This window comes from Lepus europaeus, chromosome 7 (assembly GCF_033115175.1).
Source record: "Lepus europaeus isolate LE1 chromosome 7, mLepTim1.pri, whole genome shotgun sequence".
Classification (NCBI taxonomy): Eukaryota; Metazoa; Chordata; class Mammalia; order Lagomorpha; family Leporidae; genus Lepus; species Lepus europaeus.
This window is the reverse complement of record NC_084833.1, coordinates 15,529,628-15,548,885: the sequence shown is the minus strand read 5'-3', so window position 1 is coordinate 15,548,885 and position 19,258 is coordinate 15,529,628. Positions and strand designations below refer to the sequence as shown.

The 19,258-nt window shown below is 35.7% G+C and overlaps 2 protein-coding genes across 2 annotated transcripts; both read left to right on the top strand.

Moving 5' to 3' along the window:
* Positions 1-4,247: 4,247 nt before the first annotated feature.
* LOC133763647 (olfactory receptor 8I2) lies at positions 4,248-5,973 on the top strand. The gene is made up of 2 exons (XM_062197443.1): positions 4,248-5,175; positions 5,933-5,973. The coding sequence occupies exons 1-2, from the start codon at positions 4,248-4,250 to the stop codon at positions 5,971-5,973; spliced, it is 969 nt and encodes a 322-aa protein (XP_062053427.1).
* A 6,659-nt stretch (positions 5,974-12,632) lies between these two features.
* LOC133764271 (olfactory receptor 8H1-like) lies at positions 12,633-13,580 on the top strand. Its single transcript, XM_062197942.1, has one exon. The coding sequence runs from the start codon at positions 12,633-12,635 to the stop codon at positions 13,578-13,580; it is 948 nt and encodes a 315-aa protein (XP_062053926.1).
* The last annotated feature ends 5,678 nt before the right edge of the window (positions 13,581-19,258 follow it).

The following is a 19,258-nucleotide window of genomic DNA, read 5'->3' as shown; positions in this document are numbered from 1 at the left end:
GCCCCACCCTTCCACCCATACTCTCACCTTCCCTCCTCCTTCATTTTTTATTTTCATAATTTTTGGAATAACATACTTTCAGTTTATTTTATACTAATAAATTGACCTTCTACTAAGTATAGAATTGAGCATACATTAAAAGGAAATAAATCCACAGTTCCTCAACAGTAGTGACAAGGGCCAAAAAATTAAGTAAATTTCAAAATGCCAATTTTGCTCATATACATTACAATTTTTTAATTCTACTAGTTACCACAGAGCAGGGAAAACATATATTTGTCTTCTTGGAACTGGTTTATTTCACTATACATAATGGTTTTTATTTGCATTCATTTTGTAGCAAAATACAAAGTTTCATTCTTTTTTATGGTTGAGTAGTATCCATCATGTATATAAAACACATTCTTACAAAATACTTTACAAAACATGTGTATAGAACTAGATTCATCAATGCAATTGTTGAATTAATTTTGTTATTTGTTTTTGCTATTAAGTCTGTTATATTCTAATATACTGGAGTAATGAATATATAGAATAATAAGGATGAGGGAATGAGTCAAAATAAAAAATGTGAAAATAATGAAGATAGAATCTGTGATCATGCTCCTCTTTCTAGAAATTATTAAATGATCTCATGAGAGACAATTCGAGGAACTGGGTTTCTATTTTGATTTAATTAATCAATTGATTTGAAAATACGTTTATTGGGCCAAAATCATGGAAAAAATCATATGAACTCACATATAAAGTATGAAATGATAGCACATGGGCTTTTGCTGTTTAGAAACATAATCAAAATGGCTGAGTATAAAATTGTCTTCAAATAATTCTTATTTAACTTGTAAACTGTTAGGGTGAATATTCCCAACAGTTTTAAATTAAATTATAAACGGGCAACAAAAACTAACTTCTCAGATCTACAAGATTTTATGTCCCAACGATAGTTTTTCTAGAATCAACAAGTATGGTCAATAATATTTTTGTGAAGTTTGCTTCAGACGTTTCTGAAATTTGAGATAAGCTAGTTATTGACTAGATATTTTATCTTTTCTGGGAACCAAATTAGTTAGATCTAGCTTTACAATACATAAGTAAATGTGATTTCTTGTTTTTTATAGATCCACATGCAATCTGAAGATATGTGTTTGTTTTTGTTTCAAACCAAAGTCTGTTAGTAGTGGAATGCTGAAAATATATGAATGTGTGTGTTTGAGAATGTTCATATTATAAGGTTAAGATTTGTGATTACACACACATATATTTACATACACACACACATATACAGTAATGAGTGTTCCGTGTTCAAAATGCTCCAACTTAAGTTATTTTTTAGGTGAAAACTACAAAAATAAGAAAAAACATATCTCACAGAAAAATATTGAATTGAAAACAACTTAGAATGCTGTATTAATGAAGGGATCATATTTTTGTAGGGTTCAATGCAGTGCAAAATTTTAAACAAATGCAATTGACAATCAACCAAATATGGTTTGACAATGTAATAACTACTCAAAGGTACATGCAAACACATTTAGACTCAATGTACTGATCTAATGAGATGTCACAGGAGACAAAAACTGCTCAGGAGATTCAAGTCAGATGGACAATGATTAGTGATGCCTTTTTGTGACTGAGGATTTTAGTATGAGATAGAAAATTTTACAGTACTTTCTGCACGTAATTCCAACAACGAGGCAATCTGTTGGTGGCTAACAACAGACTTTTGATAAGTGGGAATCTCTATATAGGTGAATCCCAGGAAGATGTTTCAAACAACTAAATAGATTTTTTAAATAATTATAATGCAAATTCAGCCATGCAGTTTGACTTTTGGTTCAAAGGTTTTGTTCTTTTTTTAGAAGGCTTTTTTTATTCTCACTCAATAATTTAGTGAATACACCATTGGGCATAGTCAATTAAAAAAAAAATCACAGGGAGCTGGCATGTAGTGTTGGCATTCAGTCCCAGCTGCTCAATTTCTGCCCCTGCTCTCTGCTATGGCCTGGGAAAGCAGTAGAAGATGGCCCAAGTCCTTAGGCCCCTGCATCCATGTGGGAGACATGGAAGAAGCTCTTGGCTCCTGGCTTTGGAGTGGTGCAGCTCCAGTGTTGTGGCCATTTGGGGAGTGAAGCAGTGGGTGGAAGTCCTCTCTCTCTCTCTCTCTCTCTGTCTTTGCCTCTGGCTCTGTAACTCTGCCTTTCAAATAAATAAGTAAATATTTTTCAAAAGACCACAGAATTCTTGTTTTAAATATGATGCATAATTTGTTAACATAATTTCACACATAGTAACAGCATGAAGACAGTGAGTAGGAAAGCTCACATCTCCTTGCTGGGTGATCAATCTGAAAGTACAAGGCAGAGTTTATCTCAGATTGTCTAGATCATGTGTTTCACTTTGTTATGATACTGTGATATTTTAGAAAAAGTTTCATGGACAAGTCTACTGGTAACATACAAATGTTTCAAAAACTCACAATAGTGAGGAGTATGCATTTCTGTTTACTTCCTTTGGAGATGTATCCCAGACAAATTGGGAATGGACCTTGGGGTACAATTAAAATACAACTCTCAAGAGATCAAAGATGCTAATTGAGCAATTCCTATATGAGGTAAATTTAAAGGTTTGAGGATAGGATGCTTGCATAAGTGGACTGTTTAATACACCGGATTTCAGAAGAAAACCCTTTTTCATTGGACTCCCTAAGAGATACACTAATAGTATAGACTTTTAATTCTCAATAAGGCATTTATATGCCTTATTGGCATAAAATTATCTTTGCATGTTTTATCCTTGTTGGTATCCTGTAAATGGAAAATAATGCATACAACACCCAGGGCTATCATCAAAACCACGATAATTTTATTAACTTCATATTATTTATAAGCCTACATTATATAGCAAAGGATGCTCTATGCTAAATAACAAATACAATAGAAGCAGCAGAAGCAAAAAAAAATAAAAATCGAAGCCATTATTTTGATAATTCATGGGATTCAGAATTAGGTCAGGCAAAAATAATAACTTAATAATCAGTTGGTTGTAAAAGAAGCTATTATATTATAGCAGAAAGGCAAGGGGGATTATTTTGCAGGACTGAATCCCAGGTAAGTCTATCACAGAAACCTCTTCTTTCATCACTCTTGTGTGTGTGTGTGCTTCTCGCATTGAATAATTGTTTCTTTTAATATCTTGCAACTTCCATTAGGCCTTAGAGAAGTTTCTTTAGTAATATGCAAGGCCATATGTTTTCAATGAACACATGTTTATTAAATGAAAAAGAAAGAATATGTGTGAGCATATATCAAATTCAATTAATAAGTATTGTTGATATAACATGAAATTCTGTTCAGTTACTCTGTTAGATTTCTGAAAACCAGTTTCACTTTTCTTTTTTCTTTTTTTGTCAATTGGATTAGGAAAAGAATCCTCCCATGTCAGTGAGATCATCTTAGAATTTCATTCCTGTTTTAAACGTTTAGCTTACTCTTTTTGTCATCGACTTAAAAAATTAGCTCAATAATGAACTGTTGATCACCTGATGCCCTATGTGCTTTTCGTTGGAAACATCATATTTTATAAACATAAGCATGGTAAGAATTGAATTGTAATATAGATTAAGATCCTCAAGTGGTCCTAGTTCAGTGATAGACAGAAAGGGTATGTCACAGGAGACACATCATATGGAATTTTAGCATTGATATGTAATATAAGCAGGGTGCTTCAGATTTCATTTTTCCTTTCTTTTCATCACAATCTAGCAAAGCTATTTTGAATCTAAGGAAATATTAGTTGTGTTCATCTAGATTTTATTAAGGACCTCAAATAGCACTGAAAACTAGCTGTGAAATGTTAAGAAAAAAAGATTGTAACATAAAGGTATCATTAAATTTCATTTCTCCAAATTATATGTTACTAGGTGGATAATTTTGGGTCTCATAATAGACTGAGACAGAGGACTAAAAATCTCAGGAGGTCTCAGAAAATCATTGCAAAAGAATTTTTTTAGAGTGCTACCAATTCTATACAGTTATCAACTTGGAAACTTGGGAATTTTTATTAGTGTTGTCAGTTTTATAAATAGATCGTATACATTTGCAGCTAACTTGAAGATTTTATAGATTTATTTCCATCTGTCATTATTAATTATTAGAATCTAAGTTGATTGGTTATTTGCTCTTTGAACTTGAATCTTTCTCTGACTTTTGTCATTGCTTATTTAGCAGGAAATTCAAAGTTTGCAGTTGATGTATCTGACTGGGAAAAATCTCACCGAGTTGACTGCCTTCATCCTCTCTGGATTTGCAGATCACCCTGAATTACAAGTCAGTCTTTTCCTGACATTTCTCTTCATCTATCTGTTCACTATATTGGGGAACCTGGGACTAATTCTGTTAATCAGAGCTGACTCTCAGCTTCACACACCTATGTACTTTTTCCTTAGCAATTTAGCATTCATTGACATATGTTATTCCTCGACTGTAACACCCGAGGCACTAGTCAACCTCCAATCCAACCAAAAATCCATCTCCTTTGTAGGCTGCTTTGTTCAGATGTACTTCTTTGTCGGTCTGGTGTGCAGTGAATGTTTTCTTCTGGGATCAATGGCCTATGATCGCTATGTAGCAATCTGTAATCCCTTATTATATTCTGTAGTTATGTCTCCCAAAGTGTGCAACTGGCTGGGCGTACTGCCCTATATAGTAGGTTTCACGAATTCACTAATTTCCATCTGTGTGATCAGCCACTTGGCATTCTGTGACTCCAGCATCAATCATTTTTTCTGTGACACTACAGCTCTTTTGGCTCTGTCCTGTGTAGAGGAATTCGACACAGAAATGGTGATCTTTGTTTTAGCCGGGTTCACCCTTCTTAGTTCTCTCTTGATCATCACAATTACATACATTGCCATCATCATAGCCATCCTGAAGATCCAGTCTGCGGCAGGCAGGCAGAAAGCCTTCTCCACCTGTGCCTCCCACCTCATGGGTGTGACTATCTTCTATGGGTCCTTGATCTTCACATATCTGCAGCCGGATAACACATCATCCCTGAATCAGGCACAAGTGGCATCAGTATTCTACACCATTGTCATTCCAATGCTAAATCCACTGATCTACAGCCTGAGGAACAAAGATGTGAAAAATGCTCTTTTGAGAGTCTTCAAAAGAAAATGTTTTCCATGACAAATCAAGGCAGGTTATAATTAAAAAGAAACATCTGGGGATTGAGCATTCCAACAATTAAAAACATTAATAGTACACTTCAAAGACATGACAGTCAAAGAATGAGAACTAAGAGCGCTGAAAATTGGGGATGGAGTGAATTATTATTTTATTTCTTTAGTGGAGCCCTGAATCACTGCACTAGGAAGTCTTTTCAGCCCATAAACTATTCAGTCCTAGACATGTGCATTCGTTTTCTCAGCTGTTGGCAAATCGAGAATAGAAAATTAGAATAGTGAGAAGTCATAACCTAGAGCTTTACTAACACCTAGAGATGACAACGAATTAACTGAGAGCAAAGAGCACAAAATAAACAAAAATGATCAAACATTAGCTACAAGTGAGAATAATAAAAGACTGAAGTCATTTCCATGCAGACACTAATGGGGTCAACTGACATCACATAGCATAAGCAGAGATCTCTTGGTAACAGGGAGTCACCTTGTCACAACAATTTTTTATCATTAATATTTCAGACATATTGAATGCAGAATATCTTAGATTTGTGATGGTTGCAATTTCCATCTTTCTACTATACAATGTTGCAAAAGCAATGTACATTCAGAAATTGTCATTCAAATTTTGAACCTGATCTTTTTCTATGCTATGATATGTGGTATGACATCATCTTCCATTCAGCAGTGTGATCACAAAGTAAACCACCCATATGCTACACAGAACTGTATTGCATATATTTTCAAAATCAGGCATTCAGCAAGTCAAAGGACACATTGACAGTTTATTATAAAATAGTCTTTTTGTTAGATGATTTTTCACAGCTGTAGGCTACCGTAAGTGTTCTGAGCATGTGTGTGGTAGACTAAGCTAAGCTATGATGTTAGCGAGATTAGGTGTATGAAATAATCTTTTAAATCAGAATATTTTCAAACTTTTGATAAGTTTATTGGAACAGAACCCCATTGTTAGTCTGTGAGTATCTGTCACAAAAAAGGTGAGCTGCTCATTAAGTGGGGTAGGCTGCCTATCCCAACAACGAAATTTAAATTCTGAATGACTATAGTGTATCTCTTAGTTCAAAGACTTGATACATTTTTAGGTATGATGTGTGTATGTATATGTGTATCTATATTTATTTGTGTATATGGATACATGGATCACTAATGCTGGTATTATACCTCGAAGAACATGAATATACATATTTATTTGTGTTTGTGTGTGTGTGTATGTGTGAATGTGTATTCTCACATCCCTAAGACACACAAAATTACTTTTAGGCTTATATTGTTATAGAGAGAAACTGTGTGTATGTGTGTGAGAACTTTTGCCTTCAAAAAGACTTTAACATAAACTTGGTTTAATGAACACTCAGGGATTGTTACAAATTGACTATTGGAAAAGATGCATTGTGTCATACCATCCTTATTGTGTATGAATTATTGAGTTAGTGTATCATGTTTAAAAAAATGTTTTGAAAGAAACTAAAGGTTAATTTGGGGATGGCATTTGGCACAGAAGTTAAAACACTGCTTGGGATATCCTCAGTCCATATCAGAGTGCCTAGTTTCTAGTCCCTGCTCTGCTTTGGTCCAGTTCCCTTCTAATGTGCACCCTGGGAGGCAGCCGGTGTGGGTGAAGTATCTGGGTCTCTACCACACACAGGGCAGACTTGGATGGAGTTCCAGACTCCTGGTATTGGCTCAGGTCAGCCCTAACTGTTGTGGCTTTCATAGGAAAGAGCTAGTGGTTGAAAGGTCTCTCAGGCTCTGTTCCCTTTTCTTCAAATTAACAAAAGGTAAAGAAATAAACCGATTTTGGCAGGCGCCATGGCTCACTTGGTTAATCCTCCGCTTGTGGCGCTGGCATCCCATATGGGCGCCAGTTGCTCCTCTTCCAGCTCTCTGCTGTGGCCCAGAAAAGCAGTGGAGGATGGCCCAGGTGCTTGGGCCGTTGCACCCGCATGGGAGACCAGGAAGAGGCACTGGCTCCTGGCTTCAGATCGGTGCAGCGCTGGCCGTAGCGGCCACTTGGGGGTGAACCAACGGAACGAAGACCTTTGTCTCTGTCTCTCTCTCTGTGTCTATAACTCTACCTGTCATATAAAGAAAAAAGAAATAAACAGATTTTAAAAGCAATCTTCTAAAAAGGATTTTTATTGAAAAAGTCTATAATACTATTTGAAATAAGACTTTAACCTCTGTGAGAGGAATTAGTTTATTATTGTTTGTTCTTGTAACATCTAACAAATGCATCAATATGGAATACTAACTAAATATATATAGAAAGTTCAAGAACTTAGTTGTATCTCATCTATTACAAAGACACCTCTCATAGAGAGAACTCATCTGCTCTCTTGGAATGTGTAAAAGGATCTGTTTATATGCACATATGTGTATATTTGTTTATTTTCTTCTCTGATCATGTAACCAAGGTCTGACTCCTACAAACTTAATTTTACAATGTAACTTCTTAGATTTGAAACTAAGGAAATGATAATTTACTAATTAATTTATGAAATATACCACTATATTAACAGAGTATTATGGTCTACCTCATTACTCACTTCTCTTTATTAAGCCCACGTAAGGTTTTAGATTGTTCTATTAATGACAGTATTAGTTGAGATTAATTACTGTGAGGATTTTTGCCATCACCATTGAGAAGCATGAAACTAATTAATTTTCATTTCTTCCTTTTTTACTAAAAATACTTTCATTCATGCATTCTTAATATAATCTTCACTTTTTATGAACGTGTGTAACATCAAAGCTATCACACCTTATTATCTTCATCCTAATTCTGTGTATTTTTATTTCCAATTGTACTGAGTTTTTAGTTTAGTAATAATTATTTACATAACATTAATTAAAGTAATTGTTTTTACATTACCCATTCTGACTTGTTAGTCTTTCAGTAGTGGCAAAATAAACATTCTTTCTCATTCACTGTAAGAAATTGTAACACAATTTATTTGCTCCAAGTTATCCCTATTGTCCATAGATATGCTGTTTCCCACGCATTCCTCATATTGGCCCCTGTTGTGCCTCCCATCACTCTCTGCAGGTATCTTTCCGCATCATCTGTAAAATCCTGTAATTTTTCACAGTGAGCTTCACTGTTTCTTCAGTCATTTTCTCTGTCTCCCTTTAACAGCACTCTTGGTCTCTCCCAATCCAGTAGCTTACTCCCTAGACCTTGGGACTATGTAACCTGCAGTAACATCCTACACAAGATTTTCCGGAAATCTTATTTAAACACTCAGTTTAAAGAAGCTTAGAGGCATCCAGTTTCAAAATTCTCAGTTTATGTTAAGACTGTCACATGTTTGTGTTCAATTTCTTAAATGAGATGCAATAATTACATCTGCAATAATATCATATATTTTCAATTTGAATTCAATTTCACCACATTTGCAATATAATTTAATTCAGAACTTTTTTAAAAAAGATTTTATTTATTTACTTATTATTTTATTTATTTGGGAGGTGGAGTTACAGAGAGGGAGAGGGAGAGGCAGAAAAGTTTTCCATCTACTGGTTCACTTCCTAAATGGCTGCAATGGCTGGAGCTGGGCCGATCCGAAGGCAGGAGCCATGAGCTTCTTCTGGGTCTCTCACACAGCTATAGGGGCCTAAGCACTAGGGCCATCTTCTTTTTTTTCTTAGGGCATAGCAAGGAGCTGGATTAAAGAGGAGCAGCCTGGACTAGAACTGGTGCCCATACAGGATGCTGGTGTAGCAGTCAGAGGATTGACCTAAGCGCCCCACACCACCGGCACCCTAAGACCTTTTTTAAAATCATTTTTCATAATCTGCTTTATTTAAAAAAATATTTCTTGAATGCCTGAAGAAACAAATTAGTCAATGAAACTAAAACAAATTTAATTGCATTGAGTTTTGATATCTTCTTGTTTCCCTTGTTTATAAAGGCTAAGGGTCTTTTTAAAAATTCTATGCAGGAATGAAAATATTTTGAAACAGTATGAATGAGAAGGCCATCCAAATTTCTTAGAATATGCACATTATGAAGAATTTCATAAGTTATAACATTTTTGTTTGGAAAAAATTATCTTAATACAATATTCCTATGAGCTCTTTGAAGTGACCTCAATGATACAATTTATGCAATTTTTACTAAAATAAAGTGATAAGATGCATCATGATAAAGGAGCTAGCTTTGTAGATCATTGATATTGGTTTTCAGGATCCTCACTCCAAGAACTTCAAAGGTTCTCTACTTCTTTTCTGTAAGTGTGACTTGATCACTAAAGACTTCCCTAAACATTCTTTTTAAAATGAGAAAGCTCCTAAATTCCCATGTCTGCCTTTTCTTTCTTTTGTTCTTTTTTTTCACACAGTGCTTATCATCATCAATACAAATTCTTCATATTCTTTGTACCATCAACCGCCTCAAGTAACATCAAAAAATGTCATCCTTTTGTATACACATGGTCCCTTCTTCACTGCTCCTACTGATGGCTCCTTTCTGGAACTTGTCTCCCTCTGTTCTTTCTTGACAAACCCTTCTTCTGTCCTTCCAGTTTTGGCTACATCATGAAATTTTCATTGATGTCTACCTTGACCTCGCTATTTTGATGACAAAATGTTTACTACTCTCATGACAGATTTCTTCTTATGCTCTCATTTTTCTTTCTTGAAATGAAAAACTACATTAAATTGTAATACATGCTGCACAAATAGTGCATGCCAAACATAGATGTCACATTGCCAAACCCAAATGGAGAGTCTACACTATTTCAGTGTCTCAACATCTCTATTTATCAGCTGGTGAACACCTAGCTCACTGAAATAGAACACACCACCTCATATGTAATTCCTAAAATTGTGGGATTTATAAAAGGTTAATATAGCATCTATTATGGTATGTTATGAAATTTTATACATTGGGGCCAACAATATGGCACAGCAGGTGAAGCGGCTGCCTGCTATACTGGCATGCTCCACTTCTGATCCAGCTGTTAATGTGCCTGGGAGAGCAGCAGAAGACAGCCAAAGTGCTTGGGCCCCCGCATCCACATGTGAGACCCAGATGAAGCTGCTGGCTCCTGGCTTCAACCTGACACAGCTCTGGCTGCTGCAGGCATTCAGGAAGTGCAACAACGGATGGAAGAGCTCTCTCGCTCTCTCTGCCCTCTTGCCCTTGCTTGTGCTCTCACTCTCTCTGTCTCTGTCTCTCCCTTTCTTCCTGCAAATCTACCTTTCAAATAAATAAACCTTTAAAACCATTTAGAAATAAAGTGAAAATGACCTACTGAATGTACACTATAATGATAGCTTTGAAAATCTTATTATACCCACAAGTAATCATTATGTGTACAAAATGAAACAATTGGGAGAAATTATAATTTTGTTCATAACATATTAGCAGCAATTTAGAATTTCTTTCATAGTCTTTATATTTTGCTGTATTCTCATTTTTTCTGTGTGAACCTACGTGATTTCTATGATACAATGAAACTTTTAACTGTAAAAATGTTTAATTACTAAGCGATGTAATTCCGTTCTTGATGCTGTCAGTCATAGAATAGAGACTTCTTTGTAAATAATTTCTCTCTCATCCTACTTGAAAATTGACTGATTTGATCACTACACGTGTGTGCATGTACAACACATCACATTGTTCCTCCATAAGTAGGTATAACTCTTAGGTGTCAATTATAAATGAATAAATAAAAACTGCAATTTAAATCATCACAGAAGATGAAGTAATGTGTTGTGCTTCACATGGGGACGTCTAAATGTTCAACACCCAACTTGGCTTCATTTCATCCTTGAACTTTTGCCATTGGGAACACACCAAGCAATCTTCTCTAGAAATTGGTCTCTGAGGATGACCAGGTGTTGCAAGATCATCAGTCTCCTGCATAAGGAGGCTCCAGATATTATCCAGATGAGAGGCAAGGCATCAGATGCTCTGTTTATAGTCACAGGATCTGCTTGGTATTTTTCTGTCTTTGTGACAGAGCTTCCTGCTAAACTGTCAATTTGACCAGGAGTCACACAAACTTTCTAGGTTGTAAATTTGACTTCAGAATTAACCAAATGAATGCACAAAGGTGTGAAATTTACTCTTCTCAAAGAAAACATTATCACATAGCAGAAATGTGCTGTTATGTAAATGGTGTTTGTATTTTATTTGTATGAAATATTGATACTGAAAAATTCTATACAGATAATATTGGAAGAATTTCCATTTTCACTAGCTTTGGCTCACAGTAAGTATTATTCACAAAATGACCATGCTTTGATCAGATGGAATAAAATGAGGTCTTTAGGAGAAATTCTCATTTAGTCCTTTTTTTAAAAAAACTTTTATTTAATGAATATAAATTTCCAAAGTACAGCTTATGGATTACAATGGCTTCCCCCCCCCCCATAACTTCCCTCCCACCCGCAACCCTCCCCTTTCCCATTCCCTCTCCCCTTCCATTCACATCAAGATTCATTTTCAATTCTCTTTATATACAGAAGATCAGTTCAGTACATATTAAGTAAAGATTTCAACAGTTTGCCCCTCACATAGCAACACAAAGTGAAAAATACTGTTGGAGTACTAGTTATAGTATTAAATCACAATGTACAGCACATTAAGGACAGAGATCCTACATGATTTTTTTTAAGAATTGATTAATTTTCTATGCAATTTCCAATTTAAAACCAAGCTTATTTTTTCATTTTCAATTATCTTTATATACGGAAGATCGATTCAGTATATACTAAGTAAGGATTTCATCAGTTTGCACCCACACAAAAACACAAAGTGTAAAAATACTGTTTCATTACTAGTTATAGCACTACTTCACATTGGTCATTTAGTCCTTCTTTAAGGAATGTCAGGATTTATAGCAGCAAACACAAAAATTTGATTGAATTAATGTCTGCATGTAATGTTCATATTTGAAAATAAAATTTTTGGAGAATATTTGTTTTTGAATAAGTTATATGAGAAAAACACCATGAATTCTAGAAATTATTACTTAGAAATGGTTTATAACTTTATGCATCAAAGTCCTCTGATTGTTAAATTCATTTTTATTAAGTACAAATATTTTCTGAAAGGAGAATATGATAAATGGTTCATCAAAAACTTTCTTCAAGTGCTTATTGTATATTCAGTATTTTGATCAGATTTATAAAATTAGTTATTAACAGAAACGAATATTAGTAACAGGCTTTGGGAATCTACCAATCACGGTATAATTGTAGAGTGGACAATTAGTATCTGTTATTTTAAATAAGTTATTTATGTTCTGTGCAGTTATTTTCATAAAAATGCAGATTTACAATATAAACCTACTCTACTATCAATTTTAGGAAAGCAAAGCTAATTATGCAAAATGGATTATGTCTTACACAAAAGACCTTTTCTTATTCAAATCATTTCTTCTTTAGATTTTGATTTCTTAACATCTTAGAGCAGTTGGACACAATGAGTAGAAGGAATCACACAAATGTGCCTGACTTCATCCTTATGGGATTGACAGATGCTGAAGAGATCCAGCTGCTCCTCTTTGTGCTGTTTCTGCTGATTTACCTGGTTACTGTGCTGGGGAATGTGGGGATGATATTGATAATCCGCCTGGATCTCCAGCTCCACACCCCCATGTATTTTTTCCTCACTCACCTGTCATTTCTTGACCTCAATTACTCAACTGTCATCACACCCAAAACCTTAGAGAACTTACTAAGCTCCATCAGGTATATTTCATTCAAGGGCTGCTTCACCCAGATGTATTTCTTTGTCTTCCTGGCTGCTGCTGAGTGTTTCCTGCTGTCCTCGATGGCCTATGACCGCTATGTAGCTATCTGCAATCCTCTACAGTATCCACTTATTATGTCCACAAGACTCTGCCGTGCCCTTGTCACTGGGTCCTATATGATTGGTTTTATGGATTCCTCTATCAATGTGCTTTGCATGAGCAGGCTGCACTATTGTGATTCCAATGTAATCCACCACTTTTTCTGTGATACATCCCCAATCCTAGCCCTGTCCTGCACTGACACATTTGACACTGAAATCATGATATTCATTGTTGCTGGTTTTACTTTAACGGTGTCCCTTATCACAGTAGCTGTGTCCTATGTGTCCATTCTCTCTACTATCCTGAAAATTAATTCCACTTCAGGAAAACAAAAAGCCTTCTCTACTTGTGCCTCCCATCTCCTGGGAGTCACCATATTTTACGGCACCATGATTTTCACTTACTTAAAACCAAGTAAGTCCTACTCCTTGGGAAAGGATCAAGTGGCTTCTGTTTTTTACACTATTGTGATCCCCATGCTCAATCCACTCATTTATAGTCTTAGGAACAAAGAAGTGAAGAATGCTCTTCTTAGGATCATACACAGAAGAGATACCGCCCAGAAAATAAAGTAACTGATATGCTAAGCATCCAAAGTCATCTTTCTTTCTTTTTTTTTTTTTTCTGTTGTGTGGTTTTTTTAGTGACTATCTGAAAACAGCCAAATCCTTTAATTTCTATTTCTTTTGATATGTTTTTTAATAACAAATCATTATCTTGGAAATTTCCAGGGAGAAGCTTTTAGAAATCCATAATATAACTGGAACGTCAGAAAGTTATTATATCTGTGGTCTTGATTTTATATATATTTATTTAAGAGTAATTGATGTACATAATCAACAGTATCTGGTTGCTACATTTGAAACTGCACCACAGAATCGAATTTCAGGTTTTTTCTTTATAAATTAGAACTATATTGATAACAGTTTCAGAAATCATCTATGTAATATATTGAAGAAATTAATTAGAGACCTTAGAAACATGGGATTGGTAACCAGTCATTCGAGGATTTAGATTTTAACTCTTCTACATTGATAGTTGTCTTACACTTAGTAAGTCCCTGAAATTTTAAGCCTCAACTTTTAAAATTAATTCCAGGTCCATTTGTTTAGAAGGTGGATGTAATGTATTTAAGAAAATAATAATGAGTGTTTTCAATAGTCCTAAAAGTCTTATATTCTTGCAATATTTTAATGCAAAATTGCTGTTTATAAGTAATATGTTTTCCAAATTACTTTAATTTAATTGACAATAGCTAAAATGAAAAATATAAACAGTTAACAAGTTTGCATCCTCATCAAAATAAAATAGTGCAATAGATTTCAGTTACAGAAAAATGTTGGAAGGTCTGGATATTGATAAATGTTAAATAAAATAGAGAACTATGTTACTGTCTGCTTTTGGGTAAGTTCCTCTAGTTCTACCATTTTGGAATTGTATAATGGTATATTATTGATAAATAAAATTTTGTGATTCTTTATGTACTCTTTCTCATCTTTCTGTCTCTATTTACAAGCTTAAAAATAGCCAATGTCGTTGGTTCACCCTCCAATGCCCGCTGTGGCCGGCTCGCAGCGGCCGGTGCACCACGCTGATCCGAAGGCAGGAGCCAGGTGCTTATCCTGGTCTCCCACCAAAAAGGGAGAATACGATCCAACATGGGAAGTGGGAGACACAGCCGACTCATAGAATGGCAGATGTCCTAAATAACATTTTGGCCTCAGAATCAGCCCTTAAGACATTCGGATTTGGCTGAAGAGCCCAGGAGAGCATTTTAGGCATGGAAAGCCAAGACACTCTGGAAAAAAAAAAAAAAAAAAAAGAAGAAGAAGAAAACCTAAATGAAAGATCTCTGTGAGTGAGATCCCAGTGGAAAGAACGGGGCCATCAAAGAAGAAGGTTCCTTTCTCTGAAGGGAGGAGAGAACTTCCACTTTGACTATGACCCTGTCGGAATAAGATCAGAGTCGGTGAACCCTAAAGGCTTCCATAGCCTTGGCAACTCATGACTAGAGCCTAGGGAGATTACTGACTCCATAAACAAGAGTGTCAAATTGTTAAATCAACAACAGGAGTCACTGTGTACGTACTTCTCATGTGGGATCTGTCCTTAATGTGTTGTCCAATGTGAAGTAATGCTATAACTAGTACTGAAACAGTATTTTTACACCTTGTGTTTCTGTATGGGTGCAAACTGAGGAAATCTTTACTTAGTATATACTAAATTGATCTTCTGTATATAAAGATAATTGAAAATGAAAAAAAAAAAACCTTGGTGCTAAATTGGAAATTGCATAGAAAATTAATCAATTCTTAAAAAAATATCATGTAGGATCTCTGTCCTTAATGTGTTGTACACTGTGATTTAATGCTATAACTAGTACTCCAACAGTATTTTTCACTTTGTGTTGCTATGTGAGGGCAAACTGTTGAAATCTTTACTTAATATGTACTGAACTGATCTTCTGTATATAAAGAGAATTGAAAATGAATCTTGATGTGAATGGAAGGGGAGAGGGAATGGGAAAGGGAGGGTTGCGGGTGGGAGGGAAGTTATGGGGGGGGGGGGTGCCATTGTAATCCATAAGCTGTACTTTGGAAATTTATATTCATTAAATAAATGTTTTTAAAAAAATAACTAGCCAATGTCTTTCTCACTGAAAGCTCTGAGATGAATGTGCCCTTGATGTGTTTGCATCATCAAAGCTTTCTCTTTTACAATGCTTTGGTACTAAAAACACATTTATCATGTTAAATATCTGTGCAGTGATGTCTTTGTGTGCACCATGTAAACACTTAAAATGCAATTTTTGTTTGATGTGCTCCTACATAAACTTCTATAAATTACATCTTTGTTGAAATTTTTGTGATTTTTAAAAATCATTGCCTTTCTCTTTGTTTCTATAGATTTGTAATGTTCTTTAAAAATAAATTCCTAAATGAAACACTTGACATATTTTTATAGTTTTAATTATAAGAAATTTTACTGAGCATACAATTTAAAGTCATATTTTGTGACATTCCATAAAGTTTAGTCACACAGAGTACTAAAATTTCCTTAAGTTAAAAAAATTCATTTTTCATGTATTTAGACTTTTAGTTCATTTGTTAAAGTTTTAATAAGAGTTACTGGATATATTGTTTTCATCCAAACAAATTGATTTTAAGTTTTTGCTTTGTGAAATTTAAGTTAAGATTTCATTGTAAAATTATATTTGATTATTTCTCCTAAATGACTTTTGTGTGGGTAAAATGTGTTGCCACTCTATTATAGGAAGTAATAATTCAACAATTTACACTAATTTAAAATTTTTCAACTCATTCAATTTCAAAATTTATTTTGTTTATGTTTTTTAAATATGTTGTTTGCCTCTTCTTTCTTATTTTAAAGCTAGTATGATTTATTTTTATTTGACATATTTTATAGATTCTGTATTTGTAGAGATTATTTGTTTGCATTTGTTATTAGAAATATTTTAAATATAAAAATTTGATGTTTAATATTATACTATTTGGGCACATTTCACATCTTGTAAATGCATTAAGTCATATCATAAGTTTATGGACTCTTGTCAATTTCTGGTCATTTTTGTAAGCTATGTTTTTCTTGCATTTTTATGTTTATATACATGATTAGAAAATATGCCTTATCAGTTTGTTTTGGCAAATATAGCCAGTGGAAAGTTATATCTTTTTAGACAACACTTGCATTGAGGCAGTGTTTGAATTTTAATTAAGATTCCTCTTTCAGGGCTCAGCATTGTAACATAGCAGGTATAACTACTTCCTACAATACCAGCATCCCATATGGGGGCCAATTTGAGGGTTCGAGTCCCAGCTACTTTACTTCTGATCTAGCTCCCTGATAATGGCCTGGGAAAAGCAGCCGAAGATGGCCCAACTGTTTTAAGGGAGTGAACCAGAAGATGTAAGGCCATTTAAGGGAGTGAACCAGTGGACGTAAGATACCTCTCTCTCTCTCTCTCTCTCTCTCTCTCTCTTTCCTTCCCTCATTCTCTCTCTCTCTCTCTCTCTCCCTCTCTCTCTCTCTCTCTCTCTCTCTCTCTCTCATGTGTGTGGTGTAATAAGAAATAAGTTCACAGATGTGAGGCTGAGGACAACATCTCTTTAGAGCAGTAAACATCAATAATGATATTTACTCTTATTGTGATGAAAATCTGGTGGGATTTTGAAGGAAAGTGGTATGATCCGACCTCCTGTTTAGCGGTGTCACTCTGGCTCCTACACTGAGTTCAAACTCACATGGAAGGAGGATAACTTGGGTACACTCTAGGAGGCTGGAGCATGATTTGAAAAACTGAAGTATAGTTCCTTGGGAAGGATGGTAATAAGGCATGTGATGAAATAGACTCCAGGGCCGGAGCCCTGGCTTAACAGGCTAATCCTCCGCCTTGTGGCGCCGGCACACGGGGTTCTAGTCCCAGTTGGGGCGCCAGATTCTATCCCGGTTGCCCCTCTTCCAGGACAGCTCTCTGCTATGGTCCGGGAAGGCAGTGGAGGATGGCCCAAGTCCTTGGGCCCTGCACCCTATGGGAGACCAGGAGAAGCACCTGGCTCCTGGCTTCGGATCAGCGAGATGCGCCGGCCACAGCGGCCATTGGAGGGTGAACCAATGGCAAAAAGGAAGACCTTTCTCTCTGTCTCTCTCTCTCACTATCCACTCTGCCTGTCAAAAAAAAAAAATAGATTCCAGACATTTTTCTGTGTTCAGAACCATTTTAATATGCAGACAGAATGGGTACAAGTGTAATCGAGTGTAATTGTGAAAGCTCTTCTTGGACAAATAAGAGATGAAATTTCATCACACGATATTAAACTATAGTTATCGCTAGTACATACTAAGAGTTAGTGTGTAATAACAAACTATTTCAATTATAATATGAAGCCCTTTTAAAATTGACACATAGTAAGTGCTCAGGAAGACATATTATTCCTATTTATATTAGGATATGAATTGTCTGGAAGGGAAAATAGCTGTTCATATTTTACCATGGTGAATTAAATTCTTATTTTTATCACATTTATATTATCTGACATTTTGCTGTAGTTCCATGTAACAAAGGATTTCATGCTACATTATGATGCATAAGTATTGACATGTATTAATAAATTATAATAGAGAAGTTATAAAGCATATAAAATAGTCTATAAAAGACAAACTGTGAAGTGGTAACATAGAGGACGTGGGGACAGTGCTGTGGCTTGGTGGGTTATGCTGCTGCCTGTGATGCTGGCCTCCTACATGAGCATAAGTGCAAGTTCCAGATGCTCTCCTTCCAATCCAGAACCCTGCTAACGTGCCTAGGAAAACAGCAGAAGATAACCCAACTTCTTGGACCCTGCCAGCCATGAGGCTGACCTGGGTGGAGTTACTGGGTGGCAGATCCAGATGGAGTTCTAGGCTTCTAGCTTTGCCCTGGCCCAGCCCTGCCACCCTGGCTGTTGAAATCCTCTGGGAAGTGAACCAGTGAATGAAAGATTTCTTTTTCTCTCTCTCTAACTCTGCCTTTCAAGTGAATAGATACATTTTAGCAAAAAGGGGGAAAAAGTGATAAGGAACACATCTGGGCAGGAGGAGTCAGAATTCTTTCTGAAAAAATGTAAGTGAGCCAAGATATATACAAAGAATTTTCTACTTTAGTTAAAGATGTGCTTTTAGTAAATTAAATAGTAGAATATTATTATCTCTATGGCTAGGTTTCATTTGAAACAAGAGCTTCAACTTGAAGCCAAGAGAGTTGTTTTGTTGGGTTTGACTGGGGCCAGCGCCGTGGCTCACTTGGTTAATCCTCCACCTGTGGCACCGGCATCCCATATGGGTGCCGGGTTCTAGTCCCGGTTGCTCTTCTTCCAGTCCAGCTCTCGCTGTGGCCCAGGAAGGCAGTGGAGGGTGGCCCAGGTGCTTGGGCCCCTGTACCCGCATGGAAGACCAGGAGGAAGCACCTGGCTTCGGATCGGCCCAGTGCCAGCTGTAGTGGCCATTTGAGGGGTGAAGGAAGACTTTTCTCTCTGTCTCTCTCTCACTGTCTAACTCTGCCTGTCAAAAAAAAAAAAAAAAAATGTGATTCTTCTCTATTGTCCTGAAAATAGTAGATCATGGGAGGCTTTATTCCAACAATTTGGTTTGTATGATATTGGTACAAACAGTGAGTACTCTGAAATTTTCTTTTTTAAAAACTATTTATTTTCATTTTATTTGAAACACAGAGAGACAGAGACAGAGAGACTGACAG